We start from the raw sequence: 27,510 nt of genomic DNA on the forward strand, positions 1-27,510 counted from the left end.
GAGACGAGTATAACAATCCAATAGCCGGAACTATAAAAGTGGAACGCAAAAGGTCCTCCGTAACCACCTATAATTTCCCTTTAATAGAACTCCATGAAGCTGAGAAAATTTTCACCGCCCACCTGTCTTGTGAACTCAATCCAGTACCTGTGCCTGGTGCCCACACGTACATTTATACATAGGCCCCCAAAACCATCAAGTTACACATACTATGAAGCATTAGCAGAAATGCATTCGTTGGAGATGGGAGTATCACCAACCAAACCTGTGTCCTGAACCACAAGGTATCACTTGGTCTTCTTTGGCCATCCATCATTTGTAATCAATACAAGCTGCCAGTCAAATTGAGGTGGATAAAAAGATCATGTGCTCCCAATGACACGGGCATGGAATGGAGGCCCACGACAGAAGATCGGTTCATCAGATGAATCAGCTTTGGCACGAGCTTTGAGAATGTCATTAGCATCATCAATAACAGCGGCAGCTACTAGCGTGTACTCACCCGGAACCAGGAAATACAGGGAAAAGCAATGCTTAATTTCTTGAAGAGGGGGAACCTCCACACAGATGCCGTTCAAAACACCTTGGCACATAATGGAAATAAACAAATGAATAATAAAATGACAAGTAAAAACAACTGAATAATATTAAAGCAAGCATTAACAGAGTTTTAACCATCTTTTTAGCAACTAATAATTTCATCTTGGATCTTCTATAGCAAAAGCAACTTCTCCACATAAGCATCTGTTTACACATCAACACCTGACTGGTCTAAGGGCAAACTAGAGTAGGAGGGAGTGGGGTCAGTAGAAATTTCTAGTCCCTGACAGTCAATACTCGTTTCAGCAAATGGAGTAGAAAAGAGATCATGGCCTTGCCATCTCCACTATCAATAAGAAACCACTAATATTAAAAACATAAGATACTATGTTTATGAATAACAATAAATTAATATTAAAAACATAAGATTCTTTGTTTTGAATAACAATAAATTTATTTAGAGCCAGAGTAAGGAAATAGAGTGTACTTGAGGTGAAGAAATAGTCCCACAGACTAGAATAAACAAGGTTCAAAACATCAAAACATGACTCATATTCTCCACTTTCCAGACACAACATACAGCTGGGGAACGTCTCCATTTCTTCCTTCTATGAATCAGATCACAGGTATCAATTCTCTCATGGGCTCCTCCCAACCAAATTCAGGGAGGGAAACAAACTTCCAAGTCACCTTGTGAGGAGAACTCCAACTGTGGTTCCCAACACATGAACCTAAAGAATGAGTTGGTTGAGCACATTCCCTTACTAAGACAAATCCTGTGACAGTCTTGTTGAGGTGAGAACTAAACTATGGAAACCATGGGAATGTGTTTGATATCAATTAATTATTTACCCCTTGTTATGTATTGTGTAAGTATGCAGGATACTTTGTGGCAATGGATTCATGGTTGGTCAAGGTTCTCGACCTTCCATCTTTGGTAGCAAGTGACAATTCACTGAGGATCATGTGCCTTGTGTCAGACCAAGTTTTTGCTGGAGATGTTCCATTCTATACAGTGGATCAAAAGCTTCAAAGGATACATTCATCAAGGATCATATTTGAAGACATCTCTAGACTAAGGATTTTCTATGTGCATTTTGTGTGTCTCTTGTAAAATCCTATGCAAAGTGATTCTCACACCATGGACACTTGGGAGATAACCAAAAGACCTAAATTAATCTACAATGGTATACCTTGACTTAGGACCTTTTGGTAGACCACCTCGGGATTTAACATGACCTTAATTGAGTAGTTTTGACTTGGAACTTATTAGAACAATGTTGGAATTTAAGTCAAAATCTGATTCAAAATTGCATCTAGAAAGCATCCGGTCACTTCAGCGGTTTGCCGGTTCCAATCGGCTGCTATCTCTACTTGAGAGTTCTAAGGAACTGTTTGCTTCACCAGCTCACCAGTAGTAACCTGTTGCAAACCTCCAGAGAGTTGACTTTTTCTGGCTCTTGTACCGGAAGCAGACGGAGACCATCTGGTCACTTGGGCAGTCCACCGGTGTCGTTCCGGTTACTGTTCAAACGGCTATATATAGTAACAGTCACTGACATCTGGATGAGTAGCTGAAAATGGCGGTCGACCAGTTAGGCAATTTTTTGCCTGTTAGACCTTGTTTTGACAAGGGTTTTTGAGCTCCTCTTGAGAATTATTTAAGACCTTTGCTAGGGCCTCTTGGCAAGTGACTAAGTGCTTGAAATTGAACATCTTTAAGTCTCCTTACTGCCAAACAGCCAATCTTGTGATAATCTTTACTTGAGCTATTCATTTGTACTCACCTTCCAGAGGTTTTGTTTTGAGCTTCATTTTATTTATCTAGGCTATTGAGCTTGTTAATCTTCTTCTCGTCATTGTTGAGAGTATTGTTATTGGTGAGTGATGTAGATCGAAGCATGAAGAAGAGAAGAGTCAGGAGTTACTGTTCATATGGTACTGTTCACGTGAACAGTGTCACAGCACATATTGCCTTGATGGGAATCATCCTAGAAGACCCAAGTTGAAGACTAAAACACTGTTCACGTGAACAGTATCAGCCAAAATTTGCTTTGTTTGGGATTGATTTTTAGAAGATCTTGTAGGCCCATCATGTGGAGGGATATTCTATCCTAATACTGCCATAGTTTAGTTTCTATTTTCAGTTTATATTAGGTAGTTTCTAATTTGGTTATAGCTGAGTTATAAAGCCTTTAGTAGTTTCCAATTTCATTCAGTTTCTATTTCCATTAGTTACTACTTCGTTACTTTCTATTTTCCAAACAGTTGCTAAGTTTTACTTTCTATTTCTGTAGCCAAGCCTCAGTATATATAAAGGCACCTATTGTAATTGATAGATAGAGAATTAATGAATGAAGTTTTGAGGCATCTTTGCACTCGATTATGGGAGTAAAACCCCTGTTCAATAGCTGGGATAGCTGTGGGTGAGAGACCCAGGCTGAGATAGCCATTCCCTACCCCCTTCTTCTTCTTCTATCTTCTTTTCCTACCCCTACTCGATCTCCATCGCTGCTTCTGTTTGTGACTGCAACAATTCATTAAGAACTCAACCTGAAGATCAGAATACATCCTCAATTGATTCCAAAGACTGCTATTGCTGCTCCTGCAAGTTGATGTTTTGCTACAACCTCTGAATCCATATCTTCACCACCCTCCATCAGAATCTGTTGAGAATTGGAGAGCAGAATCACACCACCAGACACTCCACTTGATCCATGTTGCAGGCCCTTCTATTGGCTGGATTGTTCTACAGCACCAACCTTCTATTTTCATCCCCAACTCATTTCTCCACTTCTGTCCATCAGAACTGAAATAAACTAGCAGCAAAGTTTCATCCCTTCAAGGCCTCCACGCGATCCAGATTTGAGTCTAAATGTTGGCTGGTTTGGCCTGCAGGGCTTAACTTTCTGTTTTGGTGTCAGCCTCATATCTCTCAACCTAGCCATTGGAATTGGCTGTGATTTCCAGCAAAGGTTTTCCTCACTGCTTGCTCCATTCGATCCAAGTTTGACACCAAACTGCTGGTTGGATTACCTAGTATTTGTTACCTTCTATTTTGGTGTTTACCTTCTAATTCTGATTTGCTTCCATTATTGATGATCTGCTGCAACAATTAACGATCCTCCTGTAGAGTGGTTCTTAATTGAACCCCTTCTACATTAGTGAGCCTTGTTGAAACCACTAGGCTTGAGTGTGCCATAATTACTTGGGTTAGTATTGAGCACATAAAAGCATTGTAAGTGTGTTTTGGAGATGGTGAAAAGCCAACTGTGATATTAGGAGAGGATGTAGGCAGATTACCAAACCATTATAAATCTTGTGTGTCAATTGTCACTCCTTTTAATTTTCATTTGCACACCTTTTATATTACAACCTCTCTTCTTGAGTGTTCTTGTGTCTTGGGCTTTTTAGAGATCAAGTTCAAAGATTTTTTTTGTAACCCAATTCACCCCCTCCTGTGTTGTCATGATCCAACAAGTCTGACTCAAGAATAAGTAGATTTCTTTCAACTAGTCAAGAAAAGAGTTGGTCAAAGAGAACACAAGGCCCTTATGGTTTCTGCAGAAACAAAAGTCCCATGATTATTGAACGGAGATAAGGAAGCATAAATGAAAATAGAGTTCCATTCGTGTCTAGGGGTATGCAAAAAGCCTGGCCAATTCAGACCACATCACTTTGTGGGCCAGCCCAAGTAAACCCTTATTCATACCTTGTATGGTTAAGTGATGGAGCGTCTTTAATATAGTGTTGTTACTAAGAAGCAGGAGCATCTTCATAACAGTGTTGTTACTATGAAGCAGTAGTATCTTTTCAACAGTGTTGGATCAGCTCTACACCTCTACCACAATATTGTACCACTATCAGTTCAAATGGTTGTAGAGGAATGGGAAAAGAAAAAGCATTGCACTTGATTGTGCTCTACTTTGCACCTCTCAAGTCACTAATTGATTTCAAAATTTGGCTTTGATGTACGACGAGAGCATCCTGAACTTTACTCTTTTCGTCCACTTGACAACCAACCAAAAATCCTTCAAAGGGAGAGATTAAGGATGTTACCCCAAGGAACAGGCATATTGTTGTCTCCTGGGGTTTACTTGTTTCCATAATTCAGTCTTCTGACTTTGGAGCTGTGTTTTTGGTTCCCCCTTTCTTCTCTCATATATTCTCCCCGAGTCCCTGCCCCCAACCTTTTTTGCAGGGTTTTGGTAATGAATTCTTTTTTCATCTAAAAAAACAAAAGGATGTTCCCTTATCAGAGATGGCTGGATGAAGCATGAAGCAGAGACTTTTAGATGTTTGACAAGGCATATTTAATTGAAACTAAAGAGCAAATCTTATAAATTGGGAATATGATGAACCATGTTTCATATATATTGATGGGCAATGACAAAGATGAATGTCTACCCCCCCCCCCCCAAAAAAAAAAAAAAAAAAAGAAGAAGAAAGGAGGTGGAACAAATGAGGATACTGATATAGATGATGTCCAAGTCTAGGATGGATAGAATGAGAAATGAAATTCTGAACTTAGAGGTGTCACTAGACAAGAGGGGAAGGTAGAAAATTACTTTGGATTGGGATAGAAAAAAAAGTCCTGAAATGTGGTGATTCAACCAATGATGGAAAATGGAGTGAATGGCAGGAGCAGAATTTGTGAGGCTGACAGCAAGTAGTTAGTGCAAGGATCCCCCCCCCCACCTCTTTGCACAAATAAGACTTGGATAAATTTTGTAATTATATATTGATCTATCGGGCATAATTCTGCAGTTCTTTGTGTAAGGTTTGAATCAGCTTCACAGTGCCCTCAAGCTTATTTCTGGGTTTTTCTTTTTAACACTTCTCACTTTTCTAAAAAAGAAAGTGGGGTTTTATTTCCCCACGAGCTAGGGGCATAGGTGATGCAGTTAAGGGTGTCCAATCAGGCCAATTGAGCCTCAGAAGATTTTATTTTGACCCATAATTGGGTTCTATGGGCCTTGGGCTTGTTAGTTTTGGGTTTATTGATATAATAAGCCTAATTCATAACCCCATAAAGTGGGGATAAGTAATAAAGTTAGTACACGGGATTAGTAGTTAAGTGTTTGAATTAGATTAAGATACTTGATAGCTTTTAAGAGTTCTGTTTTAAGTCTGTTTCCATTAAGTCAGTATAAAATGATTAGGAATCCTTTTATGAGTCAATTTAAGAACTTTAGAATGTCTTTATATGGCAATGATTTGAGTAAAAAATATGAGATTTTTCTAAGAGTTTTGTGGCTGTTGAGCTTGGCATACAGGATTGGTATCCTAGACTTGATTTCTTCTATTCTCTTCTCTTCTTCTTCTTCTTCTCCATTGATTACAAGATTAGTTTCTGAAATTCTCTTCTCTTTTCATATCATTTTTAGTTCTGATTCTGTTCTTACCATAAAATCCTATCTTTTTCTAGTTCCTTGAATTCCTACTCCAACTAGGAAATTTTTGAAACTTCAAATTTACCATTTGATTTCAAGTCTGCTTCCATACTTGGCAATTGCTTTCAGTTCTGAACCTTCTAACGGTTTCAAAATTCAAACTTGAAACGGATTTCCTGTTTTCCTAGAACAAGTCTGCTTTCAGTTCTATCAATTTTAAAATTCCGTTTTCTAAGTCTGATCTCAGATTTCTGACTATCATTAAGCTTGTTATTTGGTACTGAAATCTATCCCTAATCAAGTTTGTCTATCGATTCTAAGATTTGGGAATTCCTAATTCGAGTAGAAATTTTCAGACCCTAAGAGTTCAACCGTTGGATCAAGCCTGATTTTCATATCATCTTCTCCCATCTAATTAGAGCCTTTGTGATGTAGATCGATGAGAGAAGAACCAGCAGCCTGTCCAGATTTTTGTTCTCATCAAGCCAGTATTTGTGGACCCATATGCTGAGATTATTTAGGCCATATATCTAGCCCATCGACCAGCAGTTCTTCCAAGAGAATTATACCAGATTTAGTGGATCCATGGGCCTTGCATGGAGAAGGAAGTCCAAGGGAGTAACTGAGATTCTGTGGGCCCTATCGAAGATAGCAAGAGAAGGAAGATATTATGCTGGATTAGTTTAGTTGCTATTTACTTACGTTTCTATTTATGTAACCATGTTTAATTACTAAGGCCAGATTTGGTATGATTTCTATTTCAATTTCGGATTGATTTCATGAAATAGTCAACAAATAGATTTTTGGTCAGGAAATTGAAATGGTTTTGGTTGCATCAATCTGAAAATATTTCAAGAATAAGAAATCCATTTGGTATTTCAATTTTTAAGAATAGATTCTCTATATTTCTTTGGGAAAGGGTGGTGGTGACAGGGGCCAGGAAGGGAGTAGTGGTGGAGGCGGCGGTTGTGGCGGTGGTGGTGGTGGCATATGGAAATGCTTGGGATATATGCAAAATACAGTTTGAAGCATAAAAACACTATAAATAAGTAATATGTAAAATATCTCATGCATAAAAGGTGAACAAATTACGACTAGACAAGTGCATTCAATTGATTATATATTAAGGATGAGGTTTTTTACATATACTAATATCAAATATTTTTAGGTATCGTATCAGTACCTTAAAAATAAGATATGTATCGGTTAGTATAGGTAGATTCGGCAGGATACTTAAAACCCTGATCCTACCTTCCCCTCCTCCCCCCCAATTAAACCATGACTTATTGACGGCATAGGGTCCTTCTTGCAGTTCTGAGAAATGATAATAGGCATTATTGCTGCTTTCTATTCTTTATATTAGTCATATTTATGTAGTATGGTTAAAATTGAATAGATATTGCAACAAATTCTCTTTCTTTCTAAGTACTCATAAGAACAAGAAATTGCAACAATTTATGTGTACTCCTAAGCTTTCTTTGTGTTGCAAGTCAATCAAAACCCTCATCCATGCAAGGTGCAACACCAAGCCCATTCGAGTTAGACACTCCAGTATATACCACTTTCTCCTTGAGTAATATCATTTCTTGGGTAACCTTATCATTGAATAAGGTCCACATGTACTCTGTCTAACCATGACAGACGGGCCTAGAGGTACCATAGCATTCTTATCCGTCTAATACCTCACCCCACATTCTCTCCAAACATTTTCAATGGACAAGCAATAACCTTATATAAAGATATCAGTATTCAGTACCACTAAAGAAACTTCATTAAAGTGGAAACCATAATTATTGATGAAAGTTGTAGGAAAGCAGAGTCTGATAGAACAGATTTTTCTTATGCGGATATATGGCAGTATTTGTTTAGCTTTCATCATAGGCCATATGGGTCATAAGAAATGTCTACCAATCTTTTAAAGACACTAACGTATGTATAAGGGATACGCATGCTAGATACACATACACATGAGCAAAGAAATAGAGAGATCCCAATATTCTCAAGAAAAGCCAAGAAACAGAAAGATAGCATTAGACATACCAGCCCATAGGACAGTAGCTCTGCTACCCTCGATGCAATTCTCGCCCGCAACATCTCTGCAAGAGATACTAAGTCTCATCTTGATCATTTCCCTAGTGTTATTGCAAACAAGAACTTCCATGGGAGTCATGTCATGTGCAAGTATGGAACCTTTAGAGCTTGGAGACTTCACTTGAATATTGGATTCTCTTGATGAGTCAACTTGTGTAGTACCATTTTTAGCTAGCCTGAAGCCAAAAGTTAACGGATCTGGCAGCAATATGTCCATGACCGATGTTTGCAGAGCTGCTTGTATGGCATCCTTGATGTTCAATTCCCCAGAGCTGTTCCGTCCAGATTGCCATCTGACCTTTATTCTGGAGATCAAGTTCTTGATAGAAGTATTCAATTCAGCCTTGGTATTCTTCTCTGTAAAGCTTGAACTTCTACTAGTGGTAACATCATCTGCCTGAGAATCCTTTGCAAAAAATGATCCATCAAGAATAGGGAGCTTGAAATGCTCCAGGGGTATCAGTACCCTTGCAGAGTAATCCCTATCAATTCTAGTTTTTGGATAACCAAAATCAGCAGCATCATGATCAACAAAAGTAGAAGTATCCTCATCCTTTGCACTTTCCAGCTGGACAGAAACACTAATGTCAAATACAACATCAGTTGGATTAGATAACTCAAGCTCAAGAAGGCGCAGACCCCAACTTCCTCTGTATGGATCGATCTGTACCAAGCTTTCAGTCTTGGTATCAGGAACTGTGGCTTCTTCCATAGAACCATTCTCTAGATAAACTGGCTTAGGCAGGTTTTCACTAACATGTGCTGGAATTTCCATTGAAAGCAAACGAGCTTTCACAAAGGACAACCCCTGCTGAACACAGATGTGCAATGGAACAACCAGACGTCTACCTGGAGGCACAACATTACCATTTATTTTGCTGTCTCCGGGATGTTCCAGTGGCCCTGATAGGAAAAATAGGAAGAGGCCAAACATTAAGAAATGTGTACTTGCATAATTTTCTTTCTTCATTCACTAATAATAAAAGCAAGCTGTCACAAGAATAGATGACACTGGTTGATAGCTGTCAGCATACAATCCATAACAACAAAGTTTTACCATGCAGCAACCGATGCTGATACAAAGATCTATAATATAGCAGACACTGTTCAAAGATTTTAACAATCCACTCCAGGGGGAAAAAAGACATTAAACCTAGCAAAGCAGCAAAAATTCATAGATGAAGTCATACTGTCTGAATGTAACTGAAACCTATCCACGATGCAGAAAACACAACGTAACAAAAGAAAGAACAATCACGCAACCACCATTCAAGGATATATGTGATTCGGCAAGGTGCTTACTTCCATGGTGAGATGAGAGCGGCTTCACTAGCCATAGAAAATAGGGTTTACAAGCTCTCTTCCTCTCGCCTCTCTGTTTACAAAGAATTCCCTCTTAACCCTAATAAACCCCCCCATCACTACCAATTTAAAGGGAAAACATAAAGATACAATTTCCAAAATTACCCCCATGTAACCCTTCGGAGGCGGCTGACAACCCGAACCATAGAATACAAGACATCAATCCTCAACATGGAAGTCAGTCTACAATGAGACTATGGGCCAAAGTCTAAAAGGTGGTAGATCATACAACTTCCGAAATTACCCCCCATGTAACCCTTGGAGGCGGCTGACAACCCGAACCATGGAATACAAGACATCAATCCTCAACATGGAAGTCAGTCTACAATGAGACTATGGGCCAAAGTCTAAAAGGTGGTAGATCATACAACTTCCGAAATTACCCCCCATGTAACCCTTGGAGGCGGCTGACAACCCGAACCATGGAATACAAGACATCAATCCTCAACATGGAAGTCAGTCTACAATGAGACTATGGGCCAAAGTCTAAAAGGTGGTAGATCATATAAGTGTCAACACCCAACCAGCAGGTCCAAGTCACAGAAAAGGCAGTTCACTAGTGTAGTCCACTCGTATCCTATTGCTAGGGTTACACTCTATAAGAGTGTTGTGAGCATAAGCCCCAATAGCACTCCTCCTTGAGTTTGGTTATATTATCTTCAGACATGGACATAGAATGTCAGAAATGGCAACCCCAAGAATCCCGGAAATTGAGATTTATGCTTTGCATATGTTTGAATTTCTCCAAGATAGATTATCCATGTTTCTTCTCAAAAGGGGAAAAGGAGCGCTAGTGATGGGGACATCATGCCGCACCATTACCGGAGGCCCTTTGTGCACCACTACCAGAGGCGCAGGAGACTACTACGGGGCCAGTTACTATGGTTCGACGATGCTTTCAGAGACTTCTAGAGGGCTGTTTAGACTTCTAGGGTTATTTTGGTCTTTTTACCTTAGGACTTATGTTAAATAAGTGAAGGGTGTTTTGGTATTTTTATTTATTTATTTCTGCAGTTTTTGTTTCAGCCTTATAACTTATGTGAGGGCACTTTAGGTACTTTGGTTATGTATGTGGGTTTTACTTAGATTAGGGGTATTTCTGGTATTTAAATTATTCAGTTTTTATTTAAGTTGTACTGAGACTGTTTGGAGGCAACGAATGAATGAAGAAAAGAAAGATTGCAACTCTTGCGACTTCTCTCCCTCTAAAAGGTACGAACTATCTCCCTCTCATCTCTTCCTCCTTCTTTCTTTCTCTTCCCTTCTCCCCTACGGCTCTCCTTTCTCTTCTCCCTTTCCGCCCCCCCTACTGCTGCTGTCAAAACCCCCCATCCCTTCCTGTCCCTTTGCAACCAAGACAACCCAACCACCATCTCCACCACTCCCCTTCCATTCCCACAGTCGTAGTCCCCTCTTTCCTTCCCTGTCCTTGTAACTGAAGCATTCCCAGCCCATTTAAAAAAATTATTCCCTCCATTCCCCTCCCTCTCTATTAGCCAAAACTCTTTGAATCCCCTTCCTAAACCAGTCCCTAACCATCCCTTCCCCATTTCCAGACTTCTCCTTGAAACCCTAACCCCAACCTAACCTCTGCAACCCACCCTTTCTTTAAACCTAGAAACAGAACTTTATTTTTGATAATGTTTGCATGAGTTCTCATTAATTTCAGACCTGAAACAGTATTTATTTTACCCTAGTTGTACTGTTTTGGTATTGTGTATGTTTCTAATGCTCATTATTAATGGCTTCTTATCTTATATGGACTGCCATGCATGCCTACTGAATCCTTGAATGTAATGCCATGAATTTACTTGCCTAGCCTTGTGGATTTAACCATATAGGCTGCTAGACTTGATTCCTAAGACCTATTGGTGTGCATTCATGTGATTTCTATTGATGATTGCCATTAGTAAATTCTGCTCTTTTATGTTTCATGTTGAATGTGGCGTTGTGCGAATTCCAGCCCTTGCCTAAGTCCCCACTAGGGTGTTACACCTGTGAACCTGTCCTATTGTGGGATTCCCTAGCTTCTAGGATTTGTCCTGCATCAGCTAGCCTTGTGACTGTCTGACGCTTAAATTATGAAAAAAAAAAACTTTTTATATTGTTGCCGCTTTATCAGATAAATCATAAATCAGTTTATACATGTGAGAAATAAGTGGATGTCAATTCAAACCAAGAGAAACACCACATATATACAACTATTTATCTGTGTATAAGGCTATAAGTTATAAAAGCAAGTCAAGAATATCAGGAAAATTGTTCTTAAAAAGAATTGGACGATTTAATATGGGCATATTGTATATATATCAAGGCAAAATTTTTGGCACTGTCCACTTATGAAGGCCATCCTATGTGGTCCACCTAATAGTTCCCACATTGAAGAGTGATGCTCACAATTCGAACCATTGAATGGATAGGGGATAATCCAGGTTGGCCACCTATCAAATGTCGTAGCTAAATTCAATCATATATCATCACCTACATAAAGGCATTTTCCCTCGTATTTGCAGTTGTCCATTTGTTTTCAACCATTTTTCAAATGTTTCATTTTCCTACTGAATTTCTAAAGCTTTACTTTGCGATGTGACCAGCTCCATCTCAGCTGAAGCTTGACGTGTGAGCAAAGGAACTTTGAGCCTACCTGTCCACAAGTTGTGGACCCAATCCAATCTGCCATTGGCAGCTTTTAGGACCATACAGGAAGCCCTTCCTAAGTGGGCCATCTAATAAACCATAGCTCATATATTAGTGTTATGTTTCATAAAATAGAAGTTCCATCCAAAACTTATATATTAAGGATTTGACTGATTAAATGAATACCTATATTTGTAATTATATCTGTATGACTGTATCTGAATATCCAATATATAATTGAATAAATGTTTTCTTTTTTATGTCGATTTACTGATAAGAAAGAGAATAAAAAAGCCCCCTAAACTGTATAGGCCAAAACACGACCCAGGAATATACAGAAACACCAAAGGGAACAATGTCGCATGAAAGAATTTCACCAAATAGAAGCCCACCACATGCAGGTGCTGCAGAGAATTATCATGAATAACAAAGTATGGCACTACTATGAGCAGCATAACTGCTGCCACTAACAGCCAAGTAATACAAGTCATGAAGTTACATTATTCAAAACAGTTATGGGCCAACTCAAGTTCTCAATGCCAAGAAAAATAATGAACAAGATAACTTCCAGCAGATTTCAGTATTTTGGTTTTGCCCTTCTGTTTTCATTTCAGAGGAAAATCAAACAACCCAACAGTTCGAGCAAATTACATTAAACTGACAGTAATAATAAACAAGACTGAAACTATTCAAGACAGAAAGTGGGCATCATTGATATGGAGGGTTATCTACCTGCATAATGAATAACAAACATGGGGCTGCTTCCATCTTTTGATATCCTCCCAGCATTTCCTGAAATACTCTTGCCAGCAGCATTATCAGGGTCTGCCAAGCCAAGCTGCCAAGCTTTTACAGTCACTGGTATCATAACTTCTGCACCTGGCTTTAAAGGAAGAGCTGAGCTTAGGGCTTCATATGCAACTGAAATAACAGAATCTTGATTCTTCCCTGATAGTGAAATATGTGCTTGTTCAACTGGAACAGATCCTGCATTTGCCAGACTTATCCACACATCACGAATTTCACCTTCATATAAGATAGCAGCACCATCACCTCCTACCACATGAGAAAGAAGCAGAGGTAGAGGTGGTACCACTGAAATATTTGGCACAGATAAATTTCTTAACTTGGGGGACCCACAGCAACGGAAAGGGTCAGAAAGTACGAGTCCTTGTGCTGCTCCAAGGAGCAAGTTATCAACATCCCTGAAAAGGTGCTCGGCTATAACACCAAAACAATGAACAGTGCATCCTGGAATTGTTACTGGACCCACAGACGTTGGAATCCCTGATAAACTGATGACTTTTGATGAACTAGGTGGAAGACTCACACTTATGGGAAAGGCATCAAAATTTCCAGAATGGACTGACAGATATATACTGTCAACCATTAAGTCAAAGCCGCATGGATTAGCCAATTCCACCAGAACTTGGACTGGTTCCCCAACAATCCAAATCAGCTCCTGCTTACTGCTATTATTTGGCTCTCCCTTACTGAATGGTGTATAAATAAAAGGCCCTGAAGGAGCTGAGCCTACCCACCATTCTTCCCTCCCTGGATTGCGTTTAACAATATCCATTTCTGATGGATGGAGAGGAAAAGAATGCAACCTGGAACCAATAAAACAAAATTATGTCTGTCCAATGACTCCATATTTGTTCTCAAGAAAAAGAACTATTAGGAAGGGCACACAACAATGTATATCAACAAAATTCATTTTACAAGTGGAAGGATCTCCTCCCCCCCCCCCCCATCCCCACCAAAAAAAAAAGTTGAAGAACCTTCAAGGATGAAGAAATTTTGACAACAAGATTAAAAGAAATAACTGAACAACCAATTCAGATAGGCATATTTTGCAGTGGGACTTTGACAAAAATTCAAGCTCCCCACCTAAGTTAGCCACAGTGGCATGCACAGGCTGCAGCTACCCAAGCCTCGAGAAATAATCCATCTCATTACTTTTCATCCACCACTTATCAGTAAAAACACAAAAACTTCTCAAATAAATTGCACCATGAGAATCATAATAAAAAAAATGTATGATACCTCATTTTGCCCCTAAGAATAATTTCCATTGCAGCAGTATAAATTTAAAATAACGTCTAAGGAGAATACCTGATAAAAGGTAGGGCAGGATCAGCACAGCGAGTTCCAGAAGGGAGTCTTTCTGCTGAATTTCTAAGTGCACTTGCAAGTCCACTTTGCCCAGGAGGTGTGATGAGAGGGTAATAAGACCTAAGTAGGCGAGCTGCTGCACTCCATGCAGAAAGAGGATCTCCAGCACGAATAGAAGACATCAGAATTTCCCTCAGCACAACCATCTGCAAGGTGCTCCATTGAGACTCAAATAACGAGACAACTGATTGGGGATGCATTTTCCCAGTATCGGCATGAGTTGATCCAATTTCCTTCCAGAAGAAAGGAGAAAAAATAAAGAAGCAGAAATTTAGGACACGTAACATCGTAAAGCACATTACAGACCCCTTTTTTTTTTTGGATAAGTAACGGTGGAATTAATTACCAAAAAAAAAAAGCTAGAATGCAGGAAATAGAGTAAATACGAAAAAGAGACCAAAGCCAAACCCTCAAGAAAGGACTACAACAAACTACAGCCACTGATTGTACCCTCATATAGCATTTTCATTACATAGAACACATTAATAACCTGTCTATAAGTCACTTAACTCATCTAGCATCAGCAAATTACAATCCACGTGCCAAAACTTCAAAGCACTAATTACCTTTGGATGTGAATTGCCACAATGTAACTAAATAAAAATAAAAAGTACTCAGATTCAGAGATTCCAATTACCACTGTTTTTAGATTTCTTCCAGTGGATGATATACAAATGGACAGTTTTTCTTGCAGACTAGCAAAAACTCATTGCTCTGCATTGAACAACTTGTGAGACTCATTCTCAAAGAGCTCAACCATATGGGAGGAAGTAGCATCTCATTCATGCCTAGAAGGGACTCCAACATGGAAAGCCTCATCAACAAAAAGGTTAGAGAGTTATATTAATTCATTATTAAAGATCTTATTGATGCTCCTTTGAATGGTGCTAACTGAGCTTGGTTCATCTCTAAGAAGTTATCTCTGAGAAAATTGGACAGGTTAACCTGTCCAATCAGAAATGAATGGAGCACTTAAAAACGGCCTTAGCCCAAGAGCTTCTGAGACCAGGCATGAGATCATAATGCTACCATGCCATCAATGCATAGTTGGAGAAGAAATCTTCTTACTTTAAATGTTAAAACTGCTGCTGGATGCTCCCAACTTCACTATAATGGTGAATTGATTCAATGTATAGAGAAAACCAATTACATATTACAGATGAAGTTGAAAGCCCTGAAATATAACTGAAAAGAAGTATAAAGGTGACCAAGAAAGACCAACTTCTTCAATTGACATCTGACAAAAGAAATAGAGCTGGGGCACTATAGAGAGAGAGAGAAAGTGATTATATGTCAACAAGACAATCTTTACAAACATTAAAAACCAAAAGCAGAGAGAGTTTGTGTGTGTGTCGAAGCAGATAGATATTCAAGTGCAATGGGTGGCGTAAGGGGACAAAAGTAAAAGGCTCTGCCACAAACGCAAAGTGCAAGGATAAGTAATACCCTTTCTGTGTTGAAAATGGGAAATGAATCAAATGATCTATTGGAGGGGCAGATTAAAGTCACATTTAATCACAGTACTCTGAGCTGTCAGGTGTCAGACTTAAGTAGGATAGGTTGAATTTTTAGTATACCTCTAACAAGGATGAAGCTTGACCTAGAGAACTCATAGATAGGATGACCAGTCAAGATGCAATTTGGAAGCATAAAGTGAGTCCCTAACCATAAAGACAGAATGCAGCATGCCTGTATCACATGATAAATTTTCCATGCCACCCTTTCATTTCTCTTTTTAGCCTTGTAGCAATAACATTTTATACGCAACTCTTGAACCAACAATAAGATGGTGAATTTGTTTCCTGCTAAATGGCTAATGTCCCAATAATATAGTGGATAGTAATTGGAAAAAGTGGGGGGAGGTCTCCTGAAAAAGCAAAAGTTCTTAAAGAACTGTGGCAGTGGTGAATTTTCAATTCAATCATAACATCAAGGGAGGAAAAATATAAAAAAAGATACTAGAAGCAATACAACAAACATCCACAACAAAGAAAGATAATCTTTCAGTTGCTATTCAAAACTCACATTGGGAGACTTTGAGCTGATTGCTCTACTTTGAACGCGATAGGCCTTTGTGGTCAGTGCCAACACTTGCATCGCACTAATAGCAGCCAAACTATTGTCTTGTTGTAAATACAGCTGAGCAACCTGCCTTGAAAAAAAGGCAGCTTTACGTTGATAACCAAGAGCACCAAACAACCGAGCTATTTCAACATATAATATCAGCCGGTCACTGGCATCAATCAAAGATTTTGCCCCATCTGCTGCAGTCATCAATAACTCGACCACTTCCTTAGCCAGTTCTCTTCTGCCAAGACCAAAGATATTTGTGATGATTAATCCCAGAAGAAAAAGTCCAAAGTAATACTTTGGTAAGGAAACTAAAACTTCAGGCTTCTCCACAAACCTACTCAGCTCAAATACTTGATAAACATGAATAGAGGCAGGGACCAACAATATGAAGTGTACCAAAAAAAAAGGGGAGGGGGGGGGGGGGGAGGGACAAAAAGAACCTTCAAAGCAAAACCAACCTCATCTGTTTATAATAAAACAACCAAAGTACAGAGGAGATCCTGGACTGTCGGCAATAGTTTCTTGAAATCCTTTTGTATTCCTTTTGGGTATTAGAGTTCTAACCATTCCAAATAATGCAAAAATAACATAAACAGATGTTCAAGGTTACCCAACTGCAGCAGCAGTTCTGACCCCAGAGTGAGGAAATCAGAAAGATAATTGACGGCTTAACCTATATATGGTGACTGGTCACTGGTCAGATGATTCCTTGAGCAGTAACAGCAGATCTCTAATTCACTAGTCATAGATCAATATCAAGCCGGTACAAGAGGATACCTTAGTAGAATCCAACACATCAGCCATGCATAGCTCAGTTAACGGTGTGAGCCGATATTAAATTACTCAAAATAAACAAATAAATAAATAAACCCAAGGAATGGAACAAGCAACTTCAACAAGCGTTTAACCAAATTACAGAATACTTAGCCAATCCACCTGTATTAGTGCCACCAACTCCTGGAAAACCTCTGTTACTATATCTATCAATCATAGAAATCTTCATGGGATAAATATTGGCCCAACATAGTTTGTACGGAAAAATCGAACAAGCTATGTACTATTTGAGTAAAATGTTCCTTAACCACGAAGTCAAATTCTCAACTCTAGAGAAAACATGTACAACACTAATGTGGGCCACCCGGTGACTAAGGCATTACATGATAGCCCATCCAGTGCTATTGATGTCTAGGATAATCAAATTGAATACTTAATGGACATACCAGACTTAATGGGAAAACTCGCTCAATAGCTTCTCTTACTATCATAATATGACATTAAGTATGTAACTCAGAAGTCCATCAAAGGAAGAGCAATCATTGATCACCTACAGATTTTCTGGTCAATATCCATATCAGAAAGGACTAATGCAATCCATCATACCTAGTGGATCATCTCATATAGGAATTATTAGTAGGGGTGGCAACAGGTTGGGCTTTGCCACCATACCTAACCCACTCAAAATATTAAAAAAAACCTGCTTTGCCCATGTACACGCGTGAAAATACTAACCATTAAGGGTGGGGCCACCATGTAACCCGCCACAGGGCCATCCCTAATTATTAGGCTCTTTCTGAATTAACCAGCCGATCCTTTGTTTGGCTTGTTCAATGTGAAATGTTATGGACACAATCAGTTAAGAATGATCCCAAGTCCCAACTCCAAAAAAAAAAAAAAAAAGAGAGCATCCTAGTGCATGAGGCTCCCACTACTGCAGGGTCTGGGAGGGACAAACGTATGCAGCCTTACCCCCTGCTTCGTAGAAGAGGCTGTTTCCAAGTTTTGAATCCACAACCAACAGTTTGCAATAGCACAACTTAACCGTTGCCAAGGCTTGCCCACTCACAAGTCCCAACTCCGTTATCCTTAAATCCTTTTTCATTTACAAAAAAAGAATGCCATTGAGGTGGAGCAGGATGCCTTTGATAACCTTTAATGTAGGCTAATCCCAAACCGGAAAATTCCTGTACAAGACTACCACAAACAGAATTGCAGAAACAGAAAACATAGACCAGAAATAGAAGAAATTCATAACTCTGGCCTGAGATATCAGAACAAGCTAGAATCCTGGTTGAGTATTAGTCAGAACCAGTAGAATAACTCTGCAAATTATCTCTAAAAACATAAGAGTGGTTTGACCTGCACAGACAATTCCTAATGGCACTAGCAGAACAGGACTGAAGTTCTGGAACTAGAATTCTAGCTACTGGAATCAGAATTTGACACCAGAATTCTGGAGAGAAAGTAAAACAGAAACTGATGTACAAGATTTGAGATGATACAGATCACTAGCTAGAGAGATATATGAAAAAAAATGCAATCTGAAATTTAGAAAAAACATGAGTGCCACAAACTAAAAAAGTAATAATAAGAAATAAAAAAGAAGAATTATTGAAGAAAAAAGGGAGGAAAGATCAAAACAGAACTCTATACTAAAAAAGGACTAATAAAAGGACTCCTAATCACTCTCACATACCGAATTTAGTACATAGACTCAAAACAGAACTCTATACTAAGGTTTTAAGTATCCTTCCATAACCGCCAATACTAACCGATATATATATCGTATCTTTAAGGTACCGATACTATACCTAAAAAATGTTGGTATTAGTACATGTAAGAGACCCCATCCTTTATATATAATTAATAGAAAGCACATGTCTCGTCAACTTTGTTCTCCTTTTTATACATGGTATATTTTATATATTACTTATTTATATTGCTTTATAGTTCAAAACTGTATTTTGCATATATCCTAAGCATTTCCTTACGTATCTAGAGTATCTTGCGTCTCTCCGATGCGATATGATAAGTCTCTTAAAATCACCCTTCCAATACAATACTCGATACCGATACTTTAAACCTTGCTCTATACTTGCAAATAAGTATCCTAGTCTAACTCAAATACTAACGACTTAGAAGTTAAGAAACTTTCTACTACTATTCTCGTGTCCAGACCTAAGGCCCACCTACGGGCATATAATTTCAGCCCGTTACAATATTAACCCCATAAACCAGTGATCCAAGACCCATAGAACCCATCCATCGCCCAAAATAAGGTATGTCTAAGCCCAATTGGGCTGTTTTATCTACCTTGTTCTATCAAAATTTCAACGATATATATATTGATTTCAGCGAAGTCGAAACAAAAAGAGGGGCAAAACAACTACAATTCCAAGTTTGGTGAAACATTTCAGTCATTTCTCATCATTTCGAGCACAACTCCTGTTTTGACTGAAAGCTTTGGAAACTACAATATATCCAGATTTTGGCCAATTTGCTTCAATTTTTTACTGGATCAAGACCTTGTGGACTACTTCGGAGCATCTACTTCAATCTTTTGTGGATTTGAGCCACATTTGGGCAAATTACGAATTTGAAGGTAAATCTTTTTTTCTTGAAACTAATTTTTGCAAAAAATAGGGTAAAAATATATTGGTTGGTGTTCAATTTTTTATATGTTGGGACACCTTCACGGAGTAAGATTTAATTTTATATTTTAATTTTCTAAATGGAAATTTTGATTTTCTTGAAACTAATTTTTGAAAAAAAAAAGAGGGTCAATATTTATTGGTTGGGAGCCAGAGGGAAGACATTGGTGCAACAGTAAGATTGCTCCATTGGGACCTAGCAGTCGCGGGTTCAAGTCGGCAAACAGACTCTCAGCGAAGGGTGGTAAGGTTGCATACATTATGACCCTACCCAGGCCCCGCAATGGCGGGAGCCTTGTGCACTGGGTACACCCTTTTATATACTTGTTGGGGGCTCAATTTTATATAATAATAGTTGTCATGGAGTCTAGGTGACCCAAGGCGTTGGAGGGGGCCTGGACACAAAGACAATTATGTTATATATGTTAGATACTTAGCATACTCATGCATGTCCATGATTACACACGCCTCACAGTTACAACACCATCTTCACCCTTTATGACAGCCTTTTGCACTACTATTAGATTTCAAGCAAACATAAACAGTGTGAGTGTGCCACTGGAATTAGTTCAATGCAAACAACATAAGCATATAAATGGGAATATGAGAAATCCAGACAACTTATTCACAGAAGCTTACCGGCAAAGAAATCTAGCCAATTTCAAAGTGGCTTCGAGTTCAAAGCTTAGAGTTGAAACTCTGCAAAGAGAGAAGCAGAACAAAAACTGTTAGGACTCCAAGCAAGAAGTCAATGGAATGACAGAAACAGTAAATAAAATTATGAAGATAAACATATAAAAACAGAAACTTCAAGTCAGTCCTCACAAACCACAGAAGTTGACTCCACCCACATTATCCATCCACAAAACTTATTCAGATCAGATGGCTACAGAAAATGCTGATATACATACATACGAATACAATGCATTATAGAAATACATGTGGTTTTCTTTTTCTGACAAACCAGATGCAAGGTATTTATTCTTTGAAACAAGATGGCAATCATAAAGTATGACTATATGTATAGCACCACATATGGAAAATGTGCATCAGCTACATTGTCAGTCTCTCAAGACACATGTAAAACAGCTCACAAACGCATTGGGTGATGCATCTGGAAACTCCTTGAGAACAATAATCCAGACACAGTCTATTAGCAGTGAGACTATGATTTTGAGTAAGCTTTGGAATGCCTTCTTCCACATCAGAAACATGCCAGTTTTTCTTTTTCCACAACCCCCTAAAAAGACTGTAAAAGGAATAGCTCACTACAATAGATACCCTCAGACTCCAAAATTGATGGTCAGCCATTGTATAGGGATATGATCAACTTCATTTACCAACTCCATTCAACTCAGAGAAGCTAAAAAGAAAAGTTCCAATACCTTTCTAGCCAATTTGCAATCAACAGGTAGATGCTTAGCCAATTCTTCCTATATCTCATTTCCTTTGTGAGTTTCTTTTCCTCGCAAGTATTTTCTTGATGAAGTATCAAATGGTATCAAGAAATAGACCTCAAAACCTCTGATTAATTAAGAAATGAGGTAAGTTAGATAATTGATGTGATCCCAGGTTCAATAACCCTGATTATGGGTTTGCTATTGGCCCACAAGTGACAAATATCTCAAATTGAATCAATAGTGGCAGTTTTGTAAATATTCAGAATAGTCTAAGACACTTTTGGAACAGATAAATAGGAATTGGGACAAATCAGTAAATAAAATTTAGGGAAATGATGATTCTGGAATTTTAAACAAGTATGGGACAAAACAGTAGGAACTTCGAAGAAGATGGACTTCTGTGTAATGTAATAGTAACTGTCCTCAGTTGTAAATAGGAAAATATATCATCTTCAAACTTGTAACAGGAACAGCAACCAGTAACGACAGGACCAGATTAGAGAAAATTGATCGAGCTCTCTCATCAACCTTCCCGAATCAAATGAAACTTTAGGACAGAGTTCCTAACTCCTCGGCCCCTTAGAAACAGCCAATAACAGACCCAGTGATCAGGTAATATGTTGAGAATAGTTAATTGAAACAGATCTGGGCGGTGGTTCAAAACCCAGACCTGGTTGTGGTTTTGATTCTCACTGTAGGAGTAACAATAGGAACCAAGGTTTTAGCGATTCAGTTGCCCTTTGGTAAAGAACAACCACACAAAATTTCAGGTGGGAAGAAAGAGGAACGAAAGAGATCAAACCACTCTTGTCAAACTGCTAGTGCCACTAGTTGCAGGAAATACCAGTAAAATAATAAAAAGAAGAAAGATTTCACCAAAAAGAATAAAAAGAAGAAAGAATAAGCAGACGTAAGTTGGATAGCACCTGAGACAAGAGAAGAGATGTGAGGGGAGGAGATAGATTAGCGCATCCACAACTCTTGGCAGCCAACGATATAAGCTTAAATTAATTCATTCCAAATCCCAATCGTTGGGTACATGCAAGTATGTAAAGGGAAACAATTCCTAATCCTAATCCCACCCTGAAACTGAAATAGAGTTTGAAGCATACTCCACAACTCAATCTCCTACGAAATTACAAAAACAATCAACTCCTAAGTTACCCCACGTGTAACTGCATAAATAATGCAGTCAAAATTACACGAAAAAACATTCAAATGATTAAATTCCCTAGTTTGTACCCATTCATGCAATAAAGCTTGAATAAAGCAACTTGAGAAAGCCTTGTCACAACTGCTTGGCTGTCTTGGCATCAGCTACAAAATGCTGCTCCAACATTCCACTGTAACTAGGGCCATATCTCTCAATAAATGATACACCCACATGTAATTTTCTCAGAAGCCAAGTTCTTTTTTGTCTTCATAGTTCTTTTGAGCCTTCCACTAGCACCATATTATTTCCCATTGGTATTGTAATAAACTACGACTTCCTATAATCTGGCCACCCACTGGAGCTACTCTAGAGTTATGGTGGATACAGTCATTCTAATTCAATAATTTATGTTCCTGACATTACCCACTCACAACCAATGTTTATAAAATTGCCTTTTTCAAGTGAAAATGCAATTTATAAATGAGGAAAGTACAGCCAATAATGGTTGTCAGAACAAATGAAAAGTTCTTACTTTTTTATTACTCAAAATTAATGACAGCCAGACCCTATTTTCTTCATTCTTCTTATTGAAACAAGAGGAAAGGCAAGATGAACGTGAGAAACAAAGCATCTAAGAAAGACCAAAATCATATATACACCTAGGTTATATTGTTTTAGAAAGATGCAGTTTCACCATCAAGAATATCCATTAGCAGATGGAAGCCTCAATCACCTTTGAGCATTGTCTTGCATGAACGGCTTTCTGTAATGAAGGATCACACTATTATAACGATATCTCACCTCGTCCTCTAAAACTTGGTCCTTTTGGCCCATCCGATCTATCTGATCACAAAACAAACATAAATAACACAAGCTTAACACAACTGAAATTCATTCACCAAATCTAATATGGTTTGGCTCACAACTCAGAAATCTTGAAACAGATTGATATACATAGAAAAAACTTTTCAACCTTTAACAAGGAGAAATCCAAGGATTCATAAGACAATCACAAAGGATCATTTGCTAGTAGGGTGTAGAAAATTACAAATTGGGACACAAACAACAGAACATCGCCTGCAGGAGGCAGGACCAACCATGGTTTATCTTAAAAATATAACCTGTACAGGCTATAGTATTTCCTCTTAAAACATTAAAGGATCTAACAGATAAGACAGCTAGAATAATTCAATCTGGACAAGTAGAGCATAGCATAGGAGATATCTTGATCAATTTATTAATGGTCATCACATGCCCTCATATACGCACCAAGTAGAGTAGCATCCTAGAGTCTTTCTGACAGACTAGACCAGCTTTCTAATATTTCTAGCCCATAGAATGTTCCTACCAGTAAGGCGCATACGCTGCCTTCCATCGCCCCAGCATACCAGAAAAAGTCCCCTGTCAACCTGGCAAGTTCTAATGCTGTAGAGTAGTGAGCATTGGCATCAACAGGTGAGCCTGCCAACAAGCAATAATCCCCAATAGTCTTCTGTGCCCGCCCAAGCCTACGTTTTTTGGCCTTTATCACCTGCAGTTTAGCCATATCAGAATTCAGGTTCCAGTGTTGAACAAATACTGAGGATGATTTTCTATTCTTTCAAAATAAATGAAACAAATGGCAAAGGACACACAAAAAGAAAATGAAATTGACAAATCCTTAGGACACCTAAAACATAAACCTCCTCTGAGCTGAGACTGGCTTGAGAATCTAATGGCGTCTTCAGAATAGTTCCGGCAGATTCTGCACCAAGAACCCATTTTTCAAACTCCATCAATAATGAAGCTGCAATGTCTTGCATCATTGTCAGCAAGTGGAATTCCTGAGTTTGCCGATCAGCAGGAGGAAACAATACTATATTGTTCCCTTTTTTACCACCATCCTCTAGCTGTAATAGAAAACACTGGAACCAGTTAACAACAGACATGAGACAGAAACTAAGAATTCTAAGGATAAAAATTAACAACTGGAGGAAGGGGGAGGTTTAAGAAAGGTCTTGTGACAGTGACTCACAATATGGATCACAGATTAACAAAATTACTGTTGCCCAACAATGAAAACTAGACAACTACAGAGGCTCATAAGTTAACAGTAGGACTGTGGGACAATAACGCTGCAACCAATCCGTACGTTAGAACAAAACCCTTTAAGGATGGAGATACGCGTCATATGCAATGAGTACACTTCAAAAAATTGAGAGAGAGAGAGATTTGCCATGTGAGGTGCATCAGATACACAAAAAACTCAATAAGGACAAATTCTTAGTCTTTCATCAAATTGTCAAGCTTGATTTGTAGACTCTGTAAAAACCGATGTATATCGAATTATCAAACAAATCCAAATGCCTGTTTCTTGTTGCATAATTACATTACCAAATGCAGTTTCATGATATGCCTCCTATAAGGACAGATGCTGAGATTTTATGTAAGCCACCAGCCACCCATTTACAGCATCACCAAATATCATTGTGTCCAAGTTGCATAGCTTTCCAAGAAATCCATAAATACATTAAATTCTTTAAGAGCCTTGCCACTGGATTTTGATTCTCAACTAAGATAACAACATGACTCAAGCCTTGAAATTAATAACAGTTAGTTGTTAAGGCGAGCAACACATGCAAGGTGCCAAAACGTTCTATTGCCAAAGGTGCTAGGTGAGACATGCATCTTACTGAAGTGGCACACCATTTTGATAAATATTACAAATTTTTACAAGAAGTACACGCAGCATCCACAAAGTTAAGAGTAAAATAGCTCATAACAATCAGCACAGTGTGACAATAACATCAGACAACTATAGAAAATTAGAACTCAGCAACAACCGTCAAATCTCCATGTAATTAGAAAGGACATTTTACAATTTTAACAGGGAGAGTTGCTCGGGGGGAGTGGAATAAGAAACAGGGCTTATGTAACCACTCCCAAAAAAATTAGTAGACCAAGCATGGTCCTTTTTGCTAATCATCTCATGTAATTTTCCACTAAGAAGGTCAGGAATCAGTTAATTGATTTTTTAGATCCATGCCTTTATACCTCTCCATGTAACCAACTTTAAGTAGAAAGATAAATCCTTATCTACCCATTTATGCTCACACGTAGTTTGTATGTTATTTTCTATGAAAACGAGAAAAATCATTCCAGTCACTCATTTAGTTTCTCTAATATCTATAACACATTTAGAGTTCTCACCAACAAGGGAGAATTTCAGCCCACCAGCTCATTCTAACTCAGATAGTGGGGACAATAAGTTCTGTAATGATATTGCATTTCAATCAACCTTTCATCTCATATTTCCTAACAATTGACCTCATTTTCTGAGTTCATAACCAATTCGATGATAGGCTTTGATGGTCCGTATTGTTGAACATGTGTTACCTGTGGCTTATGAGCCTTCTAAGCATTGAACCACCATCTATTATTTGAAAGATATTTGGTGGTACACTTGAATGATATATTATAGGAAGATCCCTCTGCATATTACCAACTACCTGCATCATATCTTTCACTTTCATTCTGTACAACTACATTGGCTATATCAGATCCGACTATTTATTGTATGATCCGCTAATAGCATGGAGCTAAGGCACACAGCTTGCATGAGGATCATGAAACCCCATGCCACAAATATGTGTGCAACTGCAGTTGCCTAGGCGCTGGCATCTCAATTGGATGAATGAATTCCTATTGCTCTAAAGTGCACATGAGACCACAGACACTGGATAGCAGATATTTGCATACTCGTGCCTCTCCATGATTCTGGCTGCTCCATAGCTACAACCCCATTGTTTATCCTTTAACACACTGCTTTTCAATACTATTAGATTCCAGGCAAATGGAAGTAATGGCAGTGCTGTTATATTTATTAGGGTAAAGCAAACAACAAAGAACACATAAAAGGGCGTACCCAGTGCACGAGGCTCCCGCCACTGCGGGGTCTGGGGAGGGTTACAACAAAGAACACATACTGGAACATAAACTAAAAAATATGGGGACTGATGTTTCTGAAGCAGATCGTTGTTCACTGATAATCCAGGTAGCCTGTAGTTTAGTTTCTCCATCAAAAACCTCTTCCATGGGTAACTCTACAATTAAATTGTTTATCCAGTTTCATATCTAGTAATGCAATCATCTCCTGTACAAGAAATAGAATAGAAGGGAATAAAAATGGGCTTCAGTAGTGGGAGTAAGAAACCAATCAGAACAGCAGGGAGCCAATGACATATCATACACAATGATTTTATTTGCTGTTGACAAGTAGGAACATTGAAGGATCCTAAGTTTTAAATTGAGTTCAGTTTCTTCACTTGGAAACTAAAAAAATTAATAATCCACTTCAGTCACCAATACGTAAATTAGTAATGTCTTCCTTCGTTGATTTTAAATATTCTAATGAAAATCATGCATCCCTTCTATACATAAACCAGTTTCATTTCCTTTGGATGTCCATAGAAATTGCAAAATTTTCCGATCACATAGCACAGACACCACTAGAAAAAAGAGTATTCCAACAATTCGGTCCAAGTTCGAGCAATATTCATAAGCTACCAAACAGCCAGACTTAAATTCGGCCCATTTAAGCTTCTTCACATTTCATTTGATCATCATCGTTCAATTCAGAGCTGTAATTAACACAAAGAAAGTGAGTAAAACTCAAAACATGGAAATGCACCTGAGAATCGCCAGGGCAAAATGCAAAGCACCGCTCGACAAGAGCAGAAGAGTATCTCTTGCATGCTGTTGCAAACTGCTCAGCAACAACATCGAGATCCGGCGAAGAAGGGCAATGGCAGAGCCCAATTACGGCGAGGATCTTACGGTCAGACTGGAAATCTTCCCACGGACTAGGAGGTGATCCACCGACCATGAACTTGAATCTAAGGCTACCAGTCTCCCACGGCTGGTTAGCGAAGGGGCTCTTCTGGTGCTCCGTGTAGAAGGAACTGATGGCGGAGAGCTCGACTTTGTTGTGACGGACCAATATCGATACATAGTCCCTCAACTGCACTTGTGGGATCGAGCCGATGGGTAGAACAGCAATTCTGATCACGCAACCGCTCTCAATGCTGACGTCTGGTTCCATTGCCGCTGCAAATAATCGAGAAGAGCGTCTTGCGGTTTTAAGAGGTTGGTTTTGGGTGGAGTTCTCAGATGCGGTTCATTTGATCATGGGTTGCAGTTCTGGAGGCAGATGCAGAAAAGAATCGAAGGGAACGAAAAGAAGCAGATGAAGTTTGTTTTCCATTTCATTTCGAAGGAAA

At 38.7% G+C, this 27,510-nt stretch overlaps 1 protein-coding gene across 3 annotated transcripts; it reads right to left on the minus strand.

Moving 5' to 3' along the window:
- On the minus strand, window positions 1-27,492 carry LOC122667801 (trafficking protein particle complex II-specific subunit 120 homolog). Of its 3 annotated transcripts, XR_006333863.1 has the most exons (11): window positions 26,922-27,492; window positions 23,935-24,141; window positions 23,601-23,783; window positions 22,986-23,095; window positions 20,339-20,398; window positions 16,224-16,506; window positions 14,139-14,434; window positions 12,756-13,633; window positions 7,974-8,927; window positions 288-583; window positions 1-255 (listed from the first exon to the last, which is right to left on the minus strand). XR_006333863.1 is itself a non-coding variant. In XM_043864233.1 (10 exons), the coding sequence occupies exons 1-10, from the start codon at window positions 27,330-27,332 to the stop codon at window positions 363-365; spliced, it is 3,600 nt and encodes a 1,199-aa protein (XP_043720168.1). In that variant the 5' UTR covers window positions 27,333-27,492; the 3' UTR covers window positions 1-362. The 3 variants fall into 3 exon arrangements, 2 of the variants coding, with proteins under 2 accessions (XP_043720168.1, XP_043720167.1); XM_043864233.1 differs by having other exon boundaries at window positions 1-583; window positions 14,139-14,431; XM_043864232.1 differs by having other exon boundaries at window positions 1-583.
- Window positions 27,493-27,510: the final 18 nt, after the last annotated feature.

The sequence above is a fragment of the Telopea speciosissima genome, chromosome 7, assembly GCF_018873765.1.
Source record: "Telopea speciosissima isolate NSW1024214 ecotype Mountain lineage chromosome 7, Tspe_v1, whole genome shotgun sequence".
Classification (NCBI taxonomy): Eukaryota; Viridiplantae; Streptophyta; class Magnoliopsida; order Proteales; family Proteaceae; genus Telopea; species Telopea speciosissima.